The 19,494-nt window shown below is 38.0% G+C and overlaps 1 protein-coding gene and 1 pseudogene across 5 annotated transcripts in view; both read left to right on the top strand.

Moving 5' to 3' along the window:
* MYO9A (myosin IXA) overlaps positions 1 to 19,494 on the top strand; it is a 228,476-nt gene that overhangs the window by 176,766 nt on the left and 32,216 nt on the right. For 3 of the 5 annotated variants that reach the window (XM_055132923.1, XM_055132925.1, XM_055132926.1), the window contains 6 exons: positions 7,388 to 7,530; positions 9,500 to 9,723; positions 10,605 to 10,721; positions 13,219 to 13,407; positions 16,036 to 16,083; positions 16,513 to 16,624. In XM_055132923.1, the coding sequence (XP_054988898.1) occupies positions 7,388 to 7,530; positions 9,500 to 9,723; positions 10,605 to 10,721; positions 13,219 to 13,407; positions 16,036 to 16,083; positions 16,513 to 16,624 (833 nt within the window). Of the gene's footprint in view, positions 1 to 7,384; positions 7,531 to 9,499; positions 9,724 to 10,604; positions 10,722 to 13,218; positions 13,408 to 16,035; positions 16,084 to 16,512; positions 16,625 to 19,494 lie in introns of all 5 variants that reach the window. The other 2 variants (XM_055132922.1, XM_055132924.1) reach the window with 1 other exon arrangement.
* LOC101539163 (heterogeneous nuclear ribonucleoprotein A1-like) lies at positions 1,060 to 2,980 on the top strand (annotated as a pseudogene).

Consider the following 19,494-nt stretch of genomic DNA (forward strand, 5'->3'; position numbering starts at 1 on the left):
TACGGCTTAGTTCAGTCTAGAGAGATGGCTACCACTTTGAGTGCCTTCAATATTTCAGCGAAAGACTTACTATTCTTGTTAGGATCTCCCCCCAAAGTCCAACCCGTTAAAAAAGGAAACATTACATATTGCTGATGCTTAGATGACATTAGGTCGCGTGGCTGCGCGGTTTTGGGTTTCTGTATAAAGTCCAGGGAAAGTACAACCAGAAATAACATCACTACAAACTTTTATCCTTTTATGGTGCTTATAAGATGGAGAAACCTAGAGAGAGCTGGCTCGGTGTCTCCATTTTGCGGTCATAAAGCCCCGGAACCTGTGCTGTGCTCAGGAGGAAGGGGTTGAGAGAGAGAGGTTAAGAAAATTGGGGAATGCCTGGCTTCCACTGTTGCAGCCTGGCGTAGGGTCTCCGTTCCCGTGCTGTAATTAGTTCAGTGGGCTGCTTGGAGTCCAAGGGCGCTCTTTTGGGCTCTTCCATCCTGTTCTATCGGCAGCGGTGCCAAAAGGGAGCTATATATATTTTTGATATACCACGAATGAATGTAGTCATTCTATATTTGTCCCTTAACTTCTGACTCAATTTCATTCAGCATGATACTCTCCATGTCCATTCACTTATAGACAAATTTCAAGACTTAATTTTTCATGACAGCTATATAATATTTCATTGTATAGATGTGCCATAGTTATTTTATCCTTTTGTTCTTGGGCACTCAGGTTGTTTCCTTAATTAATTTCTTTATTAATATGACTTGAGTTGAATCTTTAAATCATATGACTTAGGATTTGTGGGTTGTAAGATAAAATAAAATGAGTTTAGAAGAGATGAGATTGATATATTTTCAGTTTTGGACTAGGATTTTAATCTAAGTGTTTACAAGTGGAAGATTTTACAGAAATAATTGCTCTCTCTAAGAGAATATATGAGATTGTAATTTGTCGTATTATTTACTTTGCCCCTGAATACATTCTATAAGGCCGAATATGGTAAGGTCTTATTGTTCTGTCAGGCTTGTCTTGTTATTAAGGTGTTTCTTCAGTGATTGGTATCTATACATACAGAGCAGATTATACTAGAGATAAAATTCTGTGGAACACTCAATAACATAATAGAATATACTGATATAGATGGCAGATTACATATATAAATTTAATTTCTGCTTCCTCCTTCAAGAATCTACAGAGCCCCTTAGCCACTCCCCCTAAAAAAAGAAAAGCATGAGAGAAGACAATAAAATTGTGGATTTCATAAAGTAAATATATTTTTAAGTATCTTAAAAGATAGGTGGAAACTATCTGGGAAAATCTGAAAACCAAGCTTCTAGATGACTAATATTTCCTAGTCCTTGTAGGAAATAGATTTGTTCTCTGGAAAGGATAAAACAGAAAACCTTTGCTCTTGGAGATTTTCAGATATAGTTGAGAACAAAGGCACATACTTGTAATTTTTTTTTAATAGAATGTTTACACCCTGGCTTTCTCCTCGCGGACTCCGCTGAGTAAGCATGGTCGAGGTTTCCTTTTCTACAGCTATCATGTCTAAGTCTGAGTCCCCCAAAGAGCCCAAGCAGCTGTGGAAGCTCTTCATCAGAGGACTGAGCTTTGAAACGACCGTTGAGAGCCTGAGAAACCATTTTGAGCAATGGGGCACACTCATGGACTGCATGTAATGAGAGATCCCAACACCAAGTGCTCCCAAGGCTTTGAGTTTGTCACCCACGCCACCATGGAGGAGGTGGACACATGAATGCAAGGCCATACAAGGTGGACGGAAGAGTTGTGGAACCAAAGAGGGTTGTCTCGAGAGAAAATTCTCAAAGACCTGGTGCCCACTTAACTGTGAAAAAGATTTTTGTCGGTGGCATCAAAGAAGACACAGAAGAACATCACCTAAGAGATTATTTTGAACAGTATGGTAAAATTGAAGTGATTGAAATCATGACTGACCGAGGTAGTGGCACGAAGAGAGGCTTTGCTTTTGTGACATTCGATGACCATGATTCTGTGGACAAGATTGTCATTCAGAAGTACCATACTGTCAGTGGCCACAACTGTGAAGTAAGAAAAAACCTGTCCAAGCAAGAGATGGCCAGTGCTTCATCCAGCCAAAGAGGTCTAAGTGGCTCTGGAAACTTTGGTGGTGGTCATGGAGGTGGTTTTGGTGGGAATGACAACTTCGGTCGTGGAGGAAACTTCAGTGGGCGAGGTGGATTTGGTGGCAGTGGGGATGGCTATAATGGATTTGGCAATGATGGAAGCAATTTTGGAGGTGGTGGAAGTTACAGTGATTTTGGCAACTACAACAATCAGTCTTCAAATTTTGGACCCATGAAGGGTGGAAATTTTGGAGGCCGAAGCTCAGGCCCCTAAGGTGGTGGAGGCCAGTACTTCGCTAAACCATTGTGGCTATTGTGGTTCCAGCAGTAGCAGCAGCTATGGCAGTGGCAGAAGGTTTTAATTGCCAGGAAACAAAGCTTAGCATGAGAGGAGAGCCAGAGAAGTGACAGGGAAGCTACAGGTTACAACAGATTTGTGAACTCAGCCAAGCACAGTGATGGCAGGGGCTAGCTGCTACAAAGAAGACCTGTTTTAGACAATACTCATGTGCATGGGCAAACACTCAAGGACTATTTGTGACTAATTGTATAACAGGTTATTTTAGTTTCTGTTCTGTGGAAAGTGTAAAGCATTCCAACAAAAGGTTTTAATGTAGATTTTTTTTTTTTGCACCCATGCTGTTGATTGCTAAATGTAATAGTCTGATCATGACGCTGAATAAATGTCTTTTTTTTTAAAAAAAAAAGAATGTTTACACACTGAATGTCAAGAGTATATAAAAACATAACTTCTTTTCCTACTCAGCACATACACATACATGTATTCAGTACATTTCACATACCCCCTAGCAGATTTTTTTTAAAGAATCTTTGAGGGACTGGAAAGTTAGCTCAAAGAGATGAGCATATTCTTTGCTCAGATCAATACCACATGGTCCCCTGATAACAGCTTCTAGTAGCCCCTGTGCACCACTTAATGTGACTCCAAAACCAAAATAAAAGAGTCTTTGGGCATTTTACCTAACTGTAGAGGAACATTAGTATCAAGGATTACTGTGAAAGTATCAAGGATTACTTTCACAGTAATCCTTGATACTAATAACATTCCAAGGAATGCCGCTACAGTTTACAAGCCTCATTAGTGCACATTAGAGCTTCCAAACAGCAGTTTTGGTTTGTTTTTAAATCCTATTTTTAAACCCTCCCCCTTGGGGCTGGAGAGATAGCACAGCGGGTAGGGCGTTTGCCTTGCACGTGGCTGACCCGGGTTCAAATCCCAGCATCCCATATGGTCCCCTGAGCACGGCCAGGGGTAATTTCTGAGTGCAGAGCCAGGAGTAACCCCTGTGCATTGCCAGGTGTGACCCAAAAAGAAAAATAAATAAATAAATAAATAAATAAAGAGACAACATTTATAAAAAAAAAAAACCCTCCCCCTTTTTTGTGGGGTGGTAGTGGTGGTGGTATATATACCTGGCAGCACCTGGAACCTACCCCTTGGGACTGTGCTCAGGAGTCAGTACCAGTAGTTCTCTGGGGACTATATAATGCTGAGGATTAACCCAAGCCTCTCACAGACCAATGAGCCATCTCTCTGACCCTCCAGTTTCTCCCCCCCCACCCCCCCGCCTTTTTTTAAAATTAGTAAATCACCGTGAGGTAGTTTCAGGCTTATAAACTTTTGTGCTTGCATTTCAGTCATACAATGATCGAGTACCCATCCCTCAACCAGTGCCCATTTTCCACCACCACTGGTCCCAGCATCCCTCCTCCCACCACCCCGACCCAGTCCCCTCCACCCTGCCCTGTCTCTGTGGCAGGTCATTCCCTTTTTCTCTCTCCTTTTGGGTGTTGTGGTTCACAATAGAGGTAATTGGCTTCTCCCCCTTTTAATCCTACTTTACACACATTTGAAGAAACATGAAAAAAAATTGTAATTAAAATACAACTTCACTGTCACTGTCATCCTGTTGCTCATCGATTTGTTCGAGCGGGCACCAGTAACATCTCTCATTGAGAGACTTAATTGTTACTGTTTTTGGCATATCCAATATGCCATGGGCAGCTTGCCAGGCTCTGCCGCACGGGCTCGATACTCTTGGTAGCTTGCCAGGCTCTCCGAGAGGAGCGGAGGAATCGAACTCAGGTCGGCCGCGTGAAAGGCGAACGCCCAACCGCTAACTTAGATAAAAAAAAAATGCAAGTTAGGGGAAAGAAAACTTTATTATATTATTAATCAACCATCAGCAGGCCTCTGTAAATAAATATTAGCTCTTGGTTTTGTGGAAAACCAAAAATATATGAAAGAGAAACATTTATAACAGTAACTTTTTAGTTTAAAATATATAGCATATGTTCACAAGATAACTCAACTTGTCATCTCAGTAGGGCCCTGAGTTAGATCCCTGACACAGCATAGGCTCCTGACTACAAGTTGGTGTGGCCCAGGTAACCTCAGAGCACCAGCAGTCCCAAGCACTAAATTCTGTGGCCCACATCATTGGGATGAGTAGTTCAAGAGTAAACCCAGGCCCTCCGTACACCACTGAGTATGGACGACTACATATAAACCATATTATAAGGGGACAACTCAAGTTATATGTTAAAGAGATACCGTAAATTACTTACAGATATAAGTATAAAGAAACAATTCAGAAGAGTCAGAAAGACAGGTGTGAACACATCTTAAAAAATTGAGCAAAAAGATGGGAGAGATGAGAAAAGATTGGATTGAAGGAACTGTTAAGGAGATGCAATCACCCACTGATAAGAGCTCAGACAAGACAGGAGAAATGGAGGGGTCAGAGAGATTGTATAGAGGTTAAGGTGCCTTGCATACAGCTGACTTGTTTGATCTCTGACATCACAAAGTGTTCGATCCCCAGAGCATCACTTAGTTCAGCCCTGTAGGTCCCTAGCACCATGGATGTGGTCTTGGACACCCTTCAACACTACTGGAGTAGCCATGATAATTTCCAGCAGCACATCTCAGATCCTTGCATTGAACCACTCCATTGCATAGCTTGGTCAATAATAGCCATGAGGGGTCCCTTAGTCATGGAGCAGTGTTTGGAAACACCCACCTGTTCCCCAAAGAAGAAAGTGGAGGAGAACAAATCATTAATAAAGTTGTTTAAACTTTCCAAGTCTACAGAAAATAAATTTCCTGATTTTTAAAAGGACTGAGAGTGTTCAACATAATGGGGAAGATAGATCTGTAAAAGACAAAAGAGGTATTTCCAGTGTGGTGGCAAAAGTGACTTTTCAGATGGCAACTGTACAGTGAACACTGAGGAAGAAAAAACTAGACCAGATTAGAGCAGATTTAAAACGCCCTGGAGGAGGGACTAAGTGACAGTAGAGAAGATAAGGTGCTTGCATTGCATGTAGTCGTTTTAGCTATGACACTGCATATGTGCCCTTGAGCATTGGATTATCCTTGAGCACTGCCAAGTGTAGCCCAAGCTTTGTCCTTTTTCCCTCTCCCCCACCTAAGAGAAACAATCTAGGCGAGATCATCATGAACATAGAAATAAAGAGCTTAATACATTTGAAATATTAAGATTTGGAGGTGAATTATGTGTATAGAAAATAAGTAAAAGTTGTCTCTGTGGAGAATGACTTCTTCATGAGTGTTTATTTTCCCTGAGTAGTCCTTTAATATATAGATAATACTCAAGGCAAGATATTTTCTGTATCTTTCAGTATACAGAAAATACCTCTTGATTTAACAAAATGTATAGCATAATTCTATTTCTTTTACCTAAAATATGAGAATAATTAATTCAAAAGTCATTGTTGCCTCCAGGGAACAAAAAATAGAACAGGAAAGGCAGAAGAATGCTGCTATTTGTAATAAGCACATAGAATGGTCTCTTGATATTATAAATATTATAAATAGGGGCTGGAGAGATAGCACAGCGGGTTGGGCGTTTGCCTTGCATGCGGCCGACCCGGGTTCAAATCCCAGCATCCCATATGGTCCCCTGAGCACCGCCAGGGGTGATTCCTGAGTGCAGAGCCAGGAGTAACCCCTGTGCATCGCCAGGTGTGACAAAAAAAAAAAAGCAAAAATAAATAAATAAATAAATAAATATTATAAATATCTTGACATTATAAAAATTGTAAAAAATATATAAGTTTAGAAATAAGCTTTTTTTTTTAGAGGATACATGAACTTCAAAACCAAATAGACTTTAACTTTCATCTTGCTCAGCTCTTTGGGCCTTTTTTTTTTTTTTTACTGACTGTGACAAACAGATTGTTTTAAAAATTATCTCTCTCCTATGGACTTTGTTATATGATATAGATCAGTAATTGTGAGCTATGGCTACCATCTTAAGTTTTTTCTTTGATTGATGTGGTGGAAGAGAATATTTATGCACCAAAAATAAAGCAGTGTAGCATAATAGCTGTGACAATAGGAAAGTTACTTAATACAGTTAAGACTTAATATAGTTAAGTCTTGGTGTTAAACCTGTAAAAGGATTATATTAGCTTGGAAGTAAACTTACTTTTTTTTTTTTTAATTATTTTTGACTTTTTGAGACACACCTGGTAGTAAGTACTTAACTCTTCTTGGCTTTGTACTCCTGAAGGTGCTCAAAGACCACCATAAATGGTACTGGAGATTAACTGGGGTTAGCTGCATGCAAGGTGACCATTTGAACTATCTCTCAGCCCATAAGCTTGTTTTTAAATAAAGTGCTATAATAAGCACTTGACACTATGCCTGGATTAGCAGTTCAAATTAGTGGTGGCTTTTGTTAGTAATGCTGATTACTTTGAATATTAGTGACATTAAAGCTTTTAATATATAATGATAATTTGAAAGATTTAAAATTGTATATGAGGGTTGGAAAAATAGTACAACGGTTTAGGTGACCCCAACTCCACATGATACTCTGAGCACTGCCAGGTTTATTCCAAAAACCCAAAATAAAATTGTGTATGAATTGCAATGATGTAAAATGAACATACTTTTGAACCAGAAGGAAAATAGGGAGAAAAATATTTTTAGAGTGGTGGGATATCACGTATTTCTTTAAAGTATTTTTGTTGCTGTTAGCTGGAATTAAAACAATGTTGAAAAGATAGCAGTTTGGTAATTAGAAAACTTGAGTTGGATTGGCCATGTTATATCTACATTCAAATGAGAAAACTGTACCTTTCTGGTAAAGTTTAAATGTAAATTTGAAGCTTAACCATGATTCAATTTAAGCGTGAAGGTTAAACAGGAAAGGTTTTCATATAATGTAATGTATGAATATTGTTACTGGAACATGATGGTCCCTTTTTTACTCATCTTTTTGTTCATTTGTTTTAAGTAGACCTCAGAAGGCTAAGATAAGATTCTGGGCCAAAGGGAAACAAGGGGAGAAGAAAAATACCAGAGCGAAACTCGACATCCAAACAGAAGTTTCAGCACTTTATGCTGGCTCAGAAACGATTCCAGCTCATCAATATTCAGATGGTAAAAAATTAACAAAGGGTGGGGATTGTCTAGATAATTTGTTTGCTCTTTCTTAAAATTTGCTATGCTCTAGAATTCATAATGGCCCCGTTGGCTAGGTATCTAAGAGATTAAATCAGGACAGTTAAATCCTTCTCTAAAAGATAATCATAAAATTGGCATTGTACCTACAATTAAAGTTCCAAGAAAATATGTCATAAAAACAGGAAGCAAGCAACAACAATCTCAAGACTGTGATCTTTGATTAGTCTAGTCTTCTAAAGTTTAAAATTCTGAGCCAGAGTGATAGTACAGTGGGTAGAGCATTTGCCTTGCATGCAGCAGACCCGAGTTCAATCCCTCACATCCCATATGGTCCCCCAAGCACTATCAGGAGTAATTCCTGAGTGTAGAACCAGGAATTAAGCATCGCTGTGTATAATCCAAAAAGAAAAAAAAAGTTTAAAATTCAAGGCATTATTCACTCAAGTGTGCATGATAATATGCAAGTAATACTTGAATATTTACTACAGGCAAGGCATGTTGCAGTTATTAAATCTTATAACAGTTTTCCTGAGGTTGGTATGATGTGATGATTATTTCTAATTTATTGATGAGAAAACAGACAGAGAGCAACTGCTTGGTTACATAGTATATACACATACTGAGCTGAGATTCAAATCCAGGTAGTCTAGCTTCTGAGTCAACATTCTTAACCGTTGTGCTATATGTCTAAGTACCCTAGTTAAAACTTAGCACTTTAGAACTTGAGAAATAGTATAGCGGGTAAGGCTTATATGCTACCAGTGCCCGTATGTCCCAACAAACCCCACCAGGAGTGAAAATGGATCACAGAGCCATAAGTAAACTCTGAACACCACCGGGTGATGGCAAAAAACAAAACAAGACTTAGCGTTTTATAATGGTAGCTGTTACTTTGCAATAAGTACTTTGCAACACATTTCAGAGTTGATCTGTTATTATATTGGCATCTTTAAATGCTAGAATTAACTCTTCAAAAGTTTCATCAGTGCTAGTTTTTAAAACATAGTCCATTCTTCTGAAGTTCTTTGCATATGCATTATGAGAATTTTTTAGTTTATTATGTAATGATGACAGCTCTAATACAAAGTGGCTGTTTGGTAATAAATGAGTGAAATACTAATGGTCGATGAATGTCAGTTTTTAAGTATAAAGATACCTTGAAAGAAAGTTATCTCTTAACAAAGGATAAAATAAACCTAGTTGCAATAGGTAGAAACAAAAACTCGTCTAGAATAAGATTATACAGGCATAGAGGAAAGAGCATGAGGTTTGACTCCTAGGAATGGAGGCACCTGCGATCTCTGTCAGAGGAAAAAATGTTAGAGATGTAATTGGAACCTTATATAGCTTACCTGGTAAATAATATTTATTTTTCACACTTACATACTCTTGCTAATTCTCAAGGTCGAGCAGAAAATTTGATCTTTAGTTAAAGCATATGCACAAATTTTATTTTCTTTCTACATACACTTGTGTAAAAAATTAAGATTGTAAAATAAAAAAAAATTAAGATTGTATATTTTAGCATTGGATAGATATTTATTAAGTAATATTTTCTAATACTGAAAGAGGGTTATAGATAATTCCTTTAGTGATCATTATAGGGGTTGAGTGCTTGCTTTGCATACGTGAGCCCCATTTTCAGTCCCTAGCAACATATGTTCAATACCAGGCACTACTGGGAGTGACCCCAAACACCAAGCTGGGAGTATCCCCAAGCATCACTGAGTATGATCCTCCACAAAAATGTAATTTTTAAATGTTTCTGTACAAATGTACAATCTACATTCATTGGCTTACTTGCCTGACCTCAGACATTAATGTTGCTTTGTTTTTCAGGAATTCACATTTATTTCTTAAGTGAGTTATGAAGAAACTTAAAAAGGAGAATGATTAAAATATTTTTATTATTATTATTATATTTTTTTACTGTCTTGAATTTTAGAATTATCTCAGAATCAGCCATCACCTCCTTTGAGCCCAGAATTACATGGTAGTTGCCGGAAGGAATTCAAAGAGAACAAAGACCCTTCTCCAAAGGCAAAGCGTAAGGGAAGTGTCAAGATCAGCAGTGTGGCTTTGGAATCTGTGCATTGGCAAAATGATTCTGTCCAAATCATAACAAGTGCCAGTGATTTAAAAAGCATGGATGAATTTCTCCTGAAAAAGGTACACTTTACTTTCTGAGTAGCTTTGAGTATGAAATACACATGTGCATATTCAGATATTTCTCGTAGATCTTGAAGTTAAATTATTTTTGTGAGTTATTTGATTTTTTTTTTAATCAGAAAGGAACCAGAAAGTGAGATCTGATGGGGTAGATAAAATTTAAGGTTACCATAGTGTTTTATTTTGCTATAACTCATGTTATATTTCATTTATAAAGTGAGATTTGCCATTGTATATTGGAATTGTTGTATATAGGAGAACTATGGGACTGGAGGGATAGCACAGCGGGTAGGGCATTTGTCTTGCACACAGCCGACCTGGGTTCGATTCCTCCATCCCTCTTGGAGAGCCCGGCAAGCTACCGAGAATATCCCGCCCACGTGGCAGAGCCTGGCAAGATACCCGTGGTGTATTTGATATGCCAAAAACAGTACCAAGTCTCACAATGGAGACGTTACTGGTGCCCGCTTGAGCAAATCGATGAACAAAAGGACAACAGTGCAACAGTGCAACAGTGCTACAGTGCAAGAGAACTATAGAATTATACAGTGTTAAAAGGAACCTAAGAAATAACTTTGCGTAAATAAAAGTTGGTGACTGAGACTTGATCATGATCAACTTTGTAACTGTATATCTCAGGGTAATTCAATTTTTAAAAAAAGCTATTAGGTAAAACTAAAAATAAGAAATTACACCACACACACACACACACACACAAACTTGGTCTCTTCAGTCATGACTATCTGGGCTCCTTCATAGCAGTGGCTTTCATCTTCAGGGCACTACATTGAATAAATAACATGTCCATTGTGGCATTCACATTCTTAAAATGATGTACAAAATAAAATTGAGTACTAAACTCTTTATTTTGTGATTCACAGATGAATGACCTAGATAATGAAGACAGCAAGAAAGATACACTAGTGGATGTTGTATTTAAAAAAGCTCTGAAAGAATTTAGGCAGAATATCTTCAGCTTTTATTCATCTGCATTGGCTGTAAGTTGGATTATGTTTGGAGATAGTGATTAATCACTGGTTTTCAGTATAATGAAATTTCAGAGATTTAGCTCCATACCTCTGTATGTGTATAGTATTCACTCCACCTACCACCAAAATTCCATTGCTTTCTCCCCACCAAAAAACCCACTCACTCATTCTGCTCTGCTTTCTCTCTTGTAACCATCATAGTTTTCACTATGTTTTCTTGAGTTTTGCTATGGTGTTTAGTTTAGTTGTTTATGTTCTACATATGGTAACTTGTCTTTCTTTTTTTTTTTTACTGAGCTTAACCATATCACATTCTATCCATTTTGTTTCTCAATGCATGATTCTTTTTTGATGACAACTAGTGTGCCATTAAATTTATATTCCATAACTTCATTATTCAGTCATCTGTTGATGGTCGTTTAAGTTGAACTTAGCCATCCCACCCTGAATCCACCCAACCTCCTCTGAATTCCTCCCAACAGTGTATCAGAATTACTTTTTTCTTTTTAATGACAATACTTGGTAGTTTTCAATATTTGTGATAAGGGCATTGATGAGTGTTAAGTGTAAAGCTCTTTGTGGTTTTGACTTAAATTTTCCTGATAACAGTGTTAAATTTTTTTTAATCTGTCTGTAGGATATCTGTGTGTCTAATTTGGAGAAGTGTCTGTTAGGTCTTGAGCCCATACTCACATTTGGTTGTATGGGGGATATATGTGCTCTTTCTATATTTTGGGTATCAACCCCGTGTTGGATGTATTAAATGCAAATACCTTCTCCCAGATGCTGTGTTACCTCTTTGTTTTTATGTAGTCTTGGCTTCTGTCTTATATTGGGTTTCTATTTAAGATTAGAGCTCAGATTTATTTCCGAGCTCTCTATTTTCATACCATTGTGCTTTTATTCCTGTTTTGTTCCAGTACACTGTTTTAATTACTTTTGCTTTGTTAACAAAGTTTTGAATTACTCATATCTTTTTTTCTTGCCTAATTGATCTAGGTAGGACTTCTAAAACTCTGTTGAAAAATAGTGGTGGGAGTGTGCATCCTGTCTTTTTCCTGAGTTTAGGAGAAATGCTTTCAGTTTTTCCACATTGAGTTTGATGTGGCTGTTTTTTATGTATGGTCTATATTATGTTGAGGTATATTTCTTCTGTTCCCAATTGATTGTTTTTTTTTTTATCAGTTAAAAATGTTGAATGTTGTCAAATGACTTTTTAGCATTTATTCATATTTATCTTTTTGTTAATGTGGTCTATTGCATCACTTGATCTATGTTTATGGCATTGCCCTAAGGGGTCGGGGGTGTTCCCCCACCCTGCTATTTTGTGGGAGAGTTTGAACAGGATGAATAATCGTCTTCAAAAGTTCTCTAGAATTCATTAGTGAAGCCATCTGATCCTAGGTTTTTATTCTTAGGTAAACTTCATTGCAGTTTCAATTTTTATAGTTGAAATTGAGCTGTCTATGCTTCATACTTCTTTCCAGTTCAGTCATGAAACATTCAGGGCATTTAAAAAATTGTTCATATGTAAAAGCAGGATATATAGTGTAAAAAACAGTAATTTTAATACCATAATAAAGAAGTGCTGGCCAATGGCTAGTGACTAGGTGTGGGAAGGGCCTAGATTAGCCACATTTTCATAATTCTGCTCAACTATCTCTCATCTATTTGTGTGCCTTGTACCTGTATTTCCTAGTTAGGTACTTACAGTTGTTGGATGTTCCAGAGAAAGGGCCAACATTCTGGAGTAGAGCTTTAATAATTTTCTAACCCTAGATAAGGAAATTCAGCTTCTAATTCTGAAGAGGTGAAAGATAAATTCTAAATGTATATAGTACATTTTGCTCACACTTAGTCTCTTTTTCTTCTCTTATAGAGATTCCAAAACTCATTTAAAAAAATGAAATTGCATTTACAGTTTATTAAAGTAATACAGTTACAGTCGTGTCACTCATTTACAGAAAAATTAGAACTAGTAGTAACAAAGATATCATTAGGTAAGGGCCTAAGCATCTAGTCTCAGTTTAAAGTGGAGCTATCAGAACAGGAGGCACTTGTGGGAGTTAGATGGTAACTAAGAGGAACTCAACTAAGTATTATGACTAAAGAAGTTAAGGCAGGGAGCTGGAGCGATAGTATAGCGGGTAGGGCATTTTCCTTGCACACGTCCGACCTGGGTTCAATTCCCAGCATCCCATATGGTCCCCCGAGCACCACCAGAAGTACTTCCTGAATGCAAAGCGAGGAGTAACCCCTGTGCATTGCCAGGTGTGACCCAAAAAGCCTAAAAGAAGAAGAAGAAGAAGAAGAAGTTAAGGCAAACATGGTAGAAAGTCTCAGTATTGCTATATTATTACATTGTTTAAACTATTAGATATTTCACTAATACTAAGCAGATTTTATTCGACAAACATTAATTCTACCAGTACAAGTTTAGTTGATTTTTTATATGTTAAAAATTTCTTTATGCAACTTCAACATTTTTTTTCTTACTGCTTTTTAGATGGATGATGGGAAAAGCATACGGTATAAAGATCTCTATGCACTATTTGAACAGATTCTGGAAAAGACCATGAGACTTGAGCAGCGTGATTGGAGTGAATCTCCAGTCAGAGTTTGGGTCAATACTTTTAAAGTGTTTTTAGATGAATATATGAACAAATTCAAGACTTTAGACTGCGTTGCCACAAAGGTAAATATAATGTATTTTTAAAATATGAATTACTTTAAAAAATTTTTATTTTATAAGGTAACTGGAGCCATAGCACAGTGGTAGGGCGTTTGCCTTGCACTCAGCTGATCCGGGTTCAATTCCTTTGCCCCTCTCGGAGAGCCCGGCAAGCTACCGAGAATATCTCGCCCGCACGGCAGAGCCTGGCAAGCTACTTGATATGCCAAAAGCAGTAACAAGTCTCACGATAGAGACTTTACTGGTGCCTGCTCGAGCAAATCGATGAGCAATGGGATGACAGTGACAGTGACATAAGGTAGTTCACATTATTTGATTATTTAATATTCAAGCACCAATCCCACCACTATTACACCTTCTCACCACCAAATTTGAGATGTTTCCATCTCAAGCCCCGATCCTTGTCCCAAAGCACAATCGAAATAGTATATTTTGTATTGTCTGTTATAAAGAATTGCTGAAAATGCTGACAAAAAAACAGTATTGATATAGGAAACAGTGTGAAGATTGTTCTGTTTTGGCAGGGGCCATTAAGACATTCTTTAGGATATCACTAACATGTTGTTAAAGCTTGAGTGATGTGAGTTTTCGTATATATGTGTGTGTGTGTATGTGTGTGTGTGTGTGTGTGTATACATACACACACACACACATATATATATATGAAAGAACCTCCAATGCAGCATTGTTGGAAAGGACCAGTAAAGAGAGGCTTCTAAAATCTCAGGGCTAGGACAAATGGAGATGTTACTGAGACCGCTGGAGAAATTTGACGATCAACGGGATGATGATGATGATGATGATGATGATATGAAAATATGTATATATGCATATATATATATATTTCCCTCTATGATTTGTTGCCTACTATCTGAACCCCATCAAATGTGGTGTGGCACTTACGGAGAATGGGTAGGGAGTATCTTATGATGTGTCCAAGAATATGCTCACTCAGGAGTGAGGCTCCGCCCAAGCGTGTGGGGAAGCGGCCTTGAGCATGGCAGTAGTTGGGTTCTGGAGGTGTTCAGCTGCCAGGGCTGGATCCTTGCGGCGGGGAGGGTTCTCACCCGTCCGCCTCTGGGGTGCCCCGAGTGAAACAGCCTGCAGAGTCCGGTGGCATGGCTATGGCAGGCTTCATGTTATGCTCCCTTCCGGGAGAAAGAGCCATGTGATCTGGATGGTGGCCAGTGATGCGATTATCTGCTGCCACCAGGAGGTGGCTTATGGGTGTGATCCCTGGGTCACTGGAGACTGGGGGAAATGGGCAGAGGATCTCCACTCCCTGTCCCGTTGAGCCTAAAGGCCAAGGTCACAAAGTTCCCCATTACCTGGGTTTTGTGGGACTTCACTCATACGTGAGGCTTTGCTGGAACGTGTGGGAAACAGCTTAAGTGTGGCGGTGGCAGTTGGGTTCTGGTATTCGGCTGCCCCAGTTGGTCCCTTGAGGCGGGGAGGGCTCTCATCTGCCCCCCCTCTGGGGCGCCCCGAGTGAAACAGCCTGGCGCGGACGGAGTCTCGTTGCATGGCTATGGCAGGCTTCATGTTATGCTCATACTTTTTATATGTTTGGGATATCTTATATTTGAAAAAAGCCTAAGAGTAAACATGTCAATTTAACATTATTATAGATCTTCTAAACTTCCTCTGTCTTAAAAGTTTATCAAACCATATTATTTAAACATTTTGCAATTAAAACATTCTTCAGTAGTTAAATTTCAGTGTTTTGTTGTCAAAATTACATTTTCAACTTTCATAGCACATAAATTTGTAGTTAAAAATATGACAGTACTAACTTTTTTAGTATAGTAAAGTAGCAGATCTTTTTTCTTGAATAAAGAAGATCTGTTTCACAAATTTTGTTTTTGTTTTCCTTAATGTGTTTAGGAATTCAAGCACTTTGTGGCTGAGCCACATCCTTTAATTCTAGCCCTAGCTCAAGCCAACAGTTATTAAGAAATTTGTGCTACAGAAGAAATAACAGGCCTAAAAACAGTTATCAGTTTTTCCTTTTATTGTTTCAAATTATTACAGTTTATAAATATTTAGACTTAGATATCATGTTTAGTTACTTTGATGTAGTCAGATGTAAATATATCCTTGAAGGTTCTTCCGGGCTAGGTTTAGGTTAAGGTCTTAGATTATGCAAAGGTGTATTTTTATGAGATTCATACTCTTTGTTTATACCTTTAGAAGGTTAACTTTGGAAATGGACGTTAGGTTATTAGGAAATGTCTTATTTAAAGGAACTGTCCATGTTCTAAATGATACTTTTTACATTTAATTATGGGATAGTTTTTAGAGGCAAAATATGGAAAAATGCAATGAAGATAATAATTTTAATTACCGTAGAATAACTTCTGAGATTTAAAAGAGTAGTAGTTAACCTATTGCTTTTATGGACACTGCTTTTTTCCAAACTTTACATTTTTCTCACATTTGCTTACTAGCAATGAACAACTCACAACTCTTTTTTTTTTTTTTACTTTTTTATTAAATCACTGAGATAGTGAACAGATCTTCTTGAAGAATAAAGATGTGCTACTTTACTGTATTGAAAAAACTCAGTATTTTCAAAAATATAAGAAAGTATGTTAGTCTTTATTAACTATTTCTGATTTCTTCTCTTACCAGGTGCCAAAAACAGAAAGAAAGAAAAGAAGGAAAAAAGAAACAGATTTAGTAAGTTTGATCTTTTTATTATTATTATTATTATTATTATTATTATTAGGTTATACCCAGCGATTCTCAGGGGTTGCTCCTGGCTCTGCACTCAGGAGTTACTCCTGGCAGTGCTTGGGAGACCATATTGGGATGCCAGGGATCGAACCTGGGTCAGCTGTGTGCAAGGCAAACACCCTACTCACTGTACTAACACTCTGGCCCAAGTTTAATCTTGTATGTTATAAAATGGTAATTTAGACCAGCAGTCTGAATCATATCATGTAGAATTCTGTGGATATTTATTAAAATGGTTCATGAGATAACTAGAGGATAATCATCTATTCCAGTCTATAAGTGTATAATGATTTATATGATTAATTTCCCTGTACTGATGTTAGCATTTACTAAATTGGCTTTAACCTAAATGGCTATGTTTTTTTCATTCAGGTGGAAGAGCACAACGGTCACATCTTTAAGGCTACACAATATAGCATTCCTACATACTGTGAATACTGTTCTTCTTTGATATGGATAATGGATCGAGCTTCTGTTTGTAAATGTAAGGAATTTTTAAAAACTATGTGACATTCTTGTTTCCTTGTGTTTCTTGTTATCTTCTTTAACTTACAGAACTAAATTCACACACCTGATTATTTCAGCCTCATCTCTTTTTATACTCTTTCCCATCTACAATCTCCAGCCAGACCAGATATTTTGATCTGCTGCTTTATCCAAAATACTCTCCTAAGGACAAAAGGAAATTCCCTGCCATAGTGGCAGGGTGGGGTGGGGGGAGACGGGTCTGGGGAGGGGGGAAGGGATGTTGGGTTTATGGGTGGTGGAGAATGGGCACTGGTGAAGGGATGGGTTATTGAACTTTGTATGGGGGAAGCATGAGCATAAAGATGTATGGATCTGTAACTGTACCCTCACGATGACTCTCTAATTAAAAATAAACTAATAAAAAAAATACTCTCCTAGATTTTCTCTGTTCAGATATTTCCTTATTCTGCTAATTCCATGTCACTTCGTTCTTTAATTTTTTTTCTCTTTGGGGCCAGAGAAATAGTGTAGCAGGTAGGGCATTTGCCTTGCACATGACCCATCTGAGTTGACTATAGCCCCATATAGTCCCCTGAACCCTGCTCAGACTAATCCATGAGCACAGAGCCAGGAGTAAGCCCTGAGATCTGCTGGGTATAGTCCAGAAACAAACAAAAATGATTTTTAAGCTATCTAGTGATTTCTGGAGCATTCATCATTGCCACAATTATATTTAGTATTCATTAGTTATCCTTGAGTGTGTGCACTGTAAAGAAACTTATATCTTGGGACTAGAGCAATAGCACATTGGGTAGGGTGTTTGCCCTGCACACAGCCAACCCGGGTTTGATTCCCAGCATCCCATATGGTCCCCCGAGCACCACCAGGAGTATTTCCTGATGCATGAGCCAGGAGTCACCCCTGTGCATTGTGGGTGTGACCCAAAAAGAAAAAAGAAAAAAACTTATGTCTCACATAAGTTTGTATATTTTAGACTGAATAAATAATTATTAGATAGATGGACCTACATAGATGAACAAATTATTAGATTATGACTTTTTTATTTCTAATTTTATTTTAATGAATCACTGCGAGATACAGTTACAGACTTACAAACTTTTGTGATTATGTTTCAGTCATACAATGATTGAACACCCATCCCTCAACCAGTGTCCATTATCCATCACCAATGTTCCCAGTATCCCTCCTGCCACCCCCACCCTACCCCCACCCCTGCCTCTGTGGCAGGCACATTTCCTCTTACTCTCTCTCTCTCTCTTTCATTTTGAGTGTTATGGTTTGCAATACAAATACAAAGTGGCGGGGCTGGAGTGATAGCACAGCGGGTAGGGCGTTTGCCTTGCACGCGGCCGACCCGGGTTCGAATCCCAGCATCCCATATGGTCCCCTGAGCACCGCCAGGGGTGATTCCTGAGTGCATGAGCCAGGAGTGACCCCTGTGCATCGCCGGGTGTGACCCAAAAAAAGCAAAAAAAAAAAAAAAAAAAAAAAAAAAAAACAAATACAAAGTGGCCATCATGTTTGGCCCATAGTCTACTTTCAGCATGCATCTACCATCCCAAGGGAGCCTCCGAGCATCATTAACTTAGTGTTCCCTTCTTTATCCCAGCTGCCTTTCCTCCCAGTATGTGAGACTGGTTCCTAAGCCATAGAGCAGTCTTCCTGGCCCTTATCTTTACTATACTTGGGTTTTAGTCTCCCATTATGATAAATATTAATGTACTATTACACAGTCCCCAATATTAAAGAATAATCTGGTAAAAAATATCTAGCACCAAAGATGAAAAATTCTAGCATAACCCTATTTCAGCCTTGCCCACATACAACAAAATATCTATCTTACAGATTTTTTAATTAATTAATTTTTTTAATAGTGAGTCACCGTGAGGGTACAATTACAAATTTACCCATCTTCGTGCTGTGTTTCCCTCATACAATGTTCGAGAACCCATCCCTCCACAAGTGTCCATTCTCCACCACCAATGAACCCAGTATCCCTCCCATCCTCCAGTCCTGTCCCCCACCCCACCCCATCCTGCCTCTGTGCCAGGGTATTCCATTTTGTTCTCTCTCTCCTTTTGGGTGTTGTGGTTTGCAATAGGGGTATTGAGTGGCCATCGAGATTATGACTTTTTTTATTGTATTTCTTTGGAATATATAAATCCTCGAGTGTGGTAGATTATAGATAATCTTGTTTGACATGTTAGAGAACTATTCCCTTCATTCCATATATCTACTCTGGTGCATTTAGTAATTTTGTGAAATTTTGTTTACCAGTGAGCTGTAATTTAGTGTAGGAGACTATTAGTTGGAAGGGCTGGATTCAGTATAGTAACAAGGATAAAAGTCATGGTTGCCATAACAAACTCAGCATCATCTGTTATATATTTTCACTTGTTTTATTATTCAGGAATAGCTTTCTTTTTATTATCAGTAATCTAAAAAGTTATAGTGAGTAACAATAGAATGTTTTCTATATACTTGATTGTTTTGTGTAGTCTGACTCCTATAGGTTTGATATAATTTTCTCTATTTCTTGAAAATGGAACTTAAAAGCACTTCCTAATCAAGCATTGAAATTACAAGAGGAAGGGATGGGGAAGGGAGGTCATAGCAGGAAGGACGTCCAATGGACTATGTATTTAAAAATTATAAAAATTATACACCTAAACATTTATAGTCTTATATAATGTTACCTTAATTAAAAAGGCAAACAAAAATCATGGAAGGAGCATTGAACACTGCTTGTGAAATGATGTTCATTGTGCTATTTCTCACCTTTCCACTCTTTGTTATATCTTGTTCCAGGAAATTAACTCATCTTTTCAGTCATCACATTCCACCCACTGATAGTCTTTTTTTTTT

This window comes from Sorex araneus, chromosome 3 (assembly GCF_027595985.1).
Source record: "Sorex araneus isolate mSorAra2 chromosome 3, mSorAra2.pri, whole genome shotgun sequence".
Lineage (NCBI taxonomy): Eukaryota > Metazoa > Chordata > Mammalia > Eulipotyphla > Soricidae > Sorex > Sorex araneus.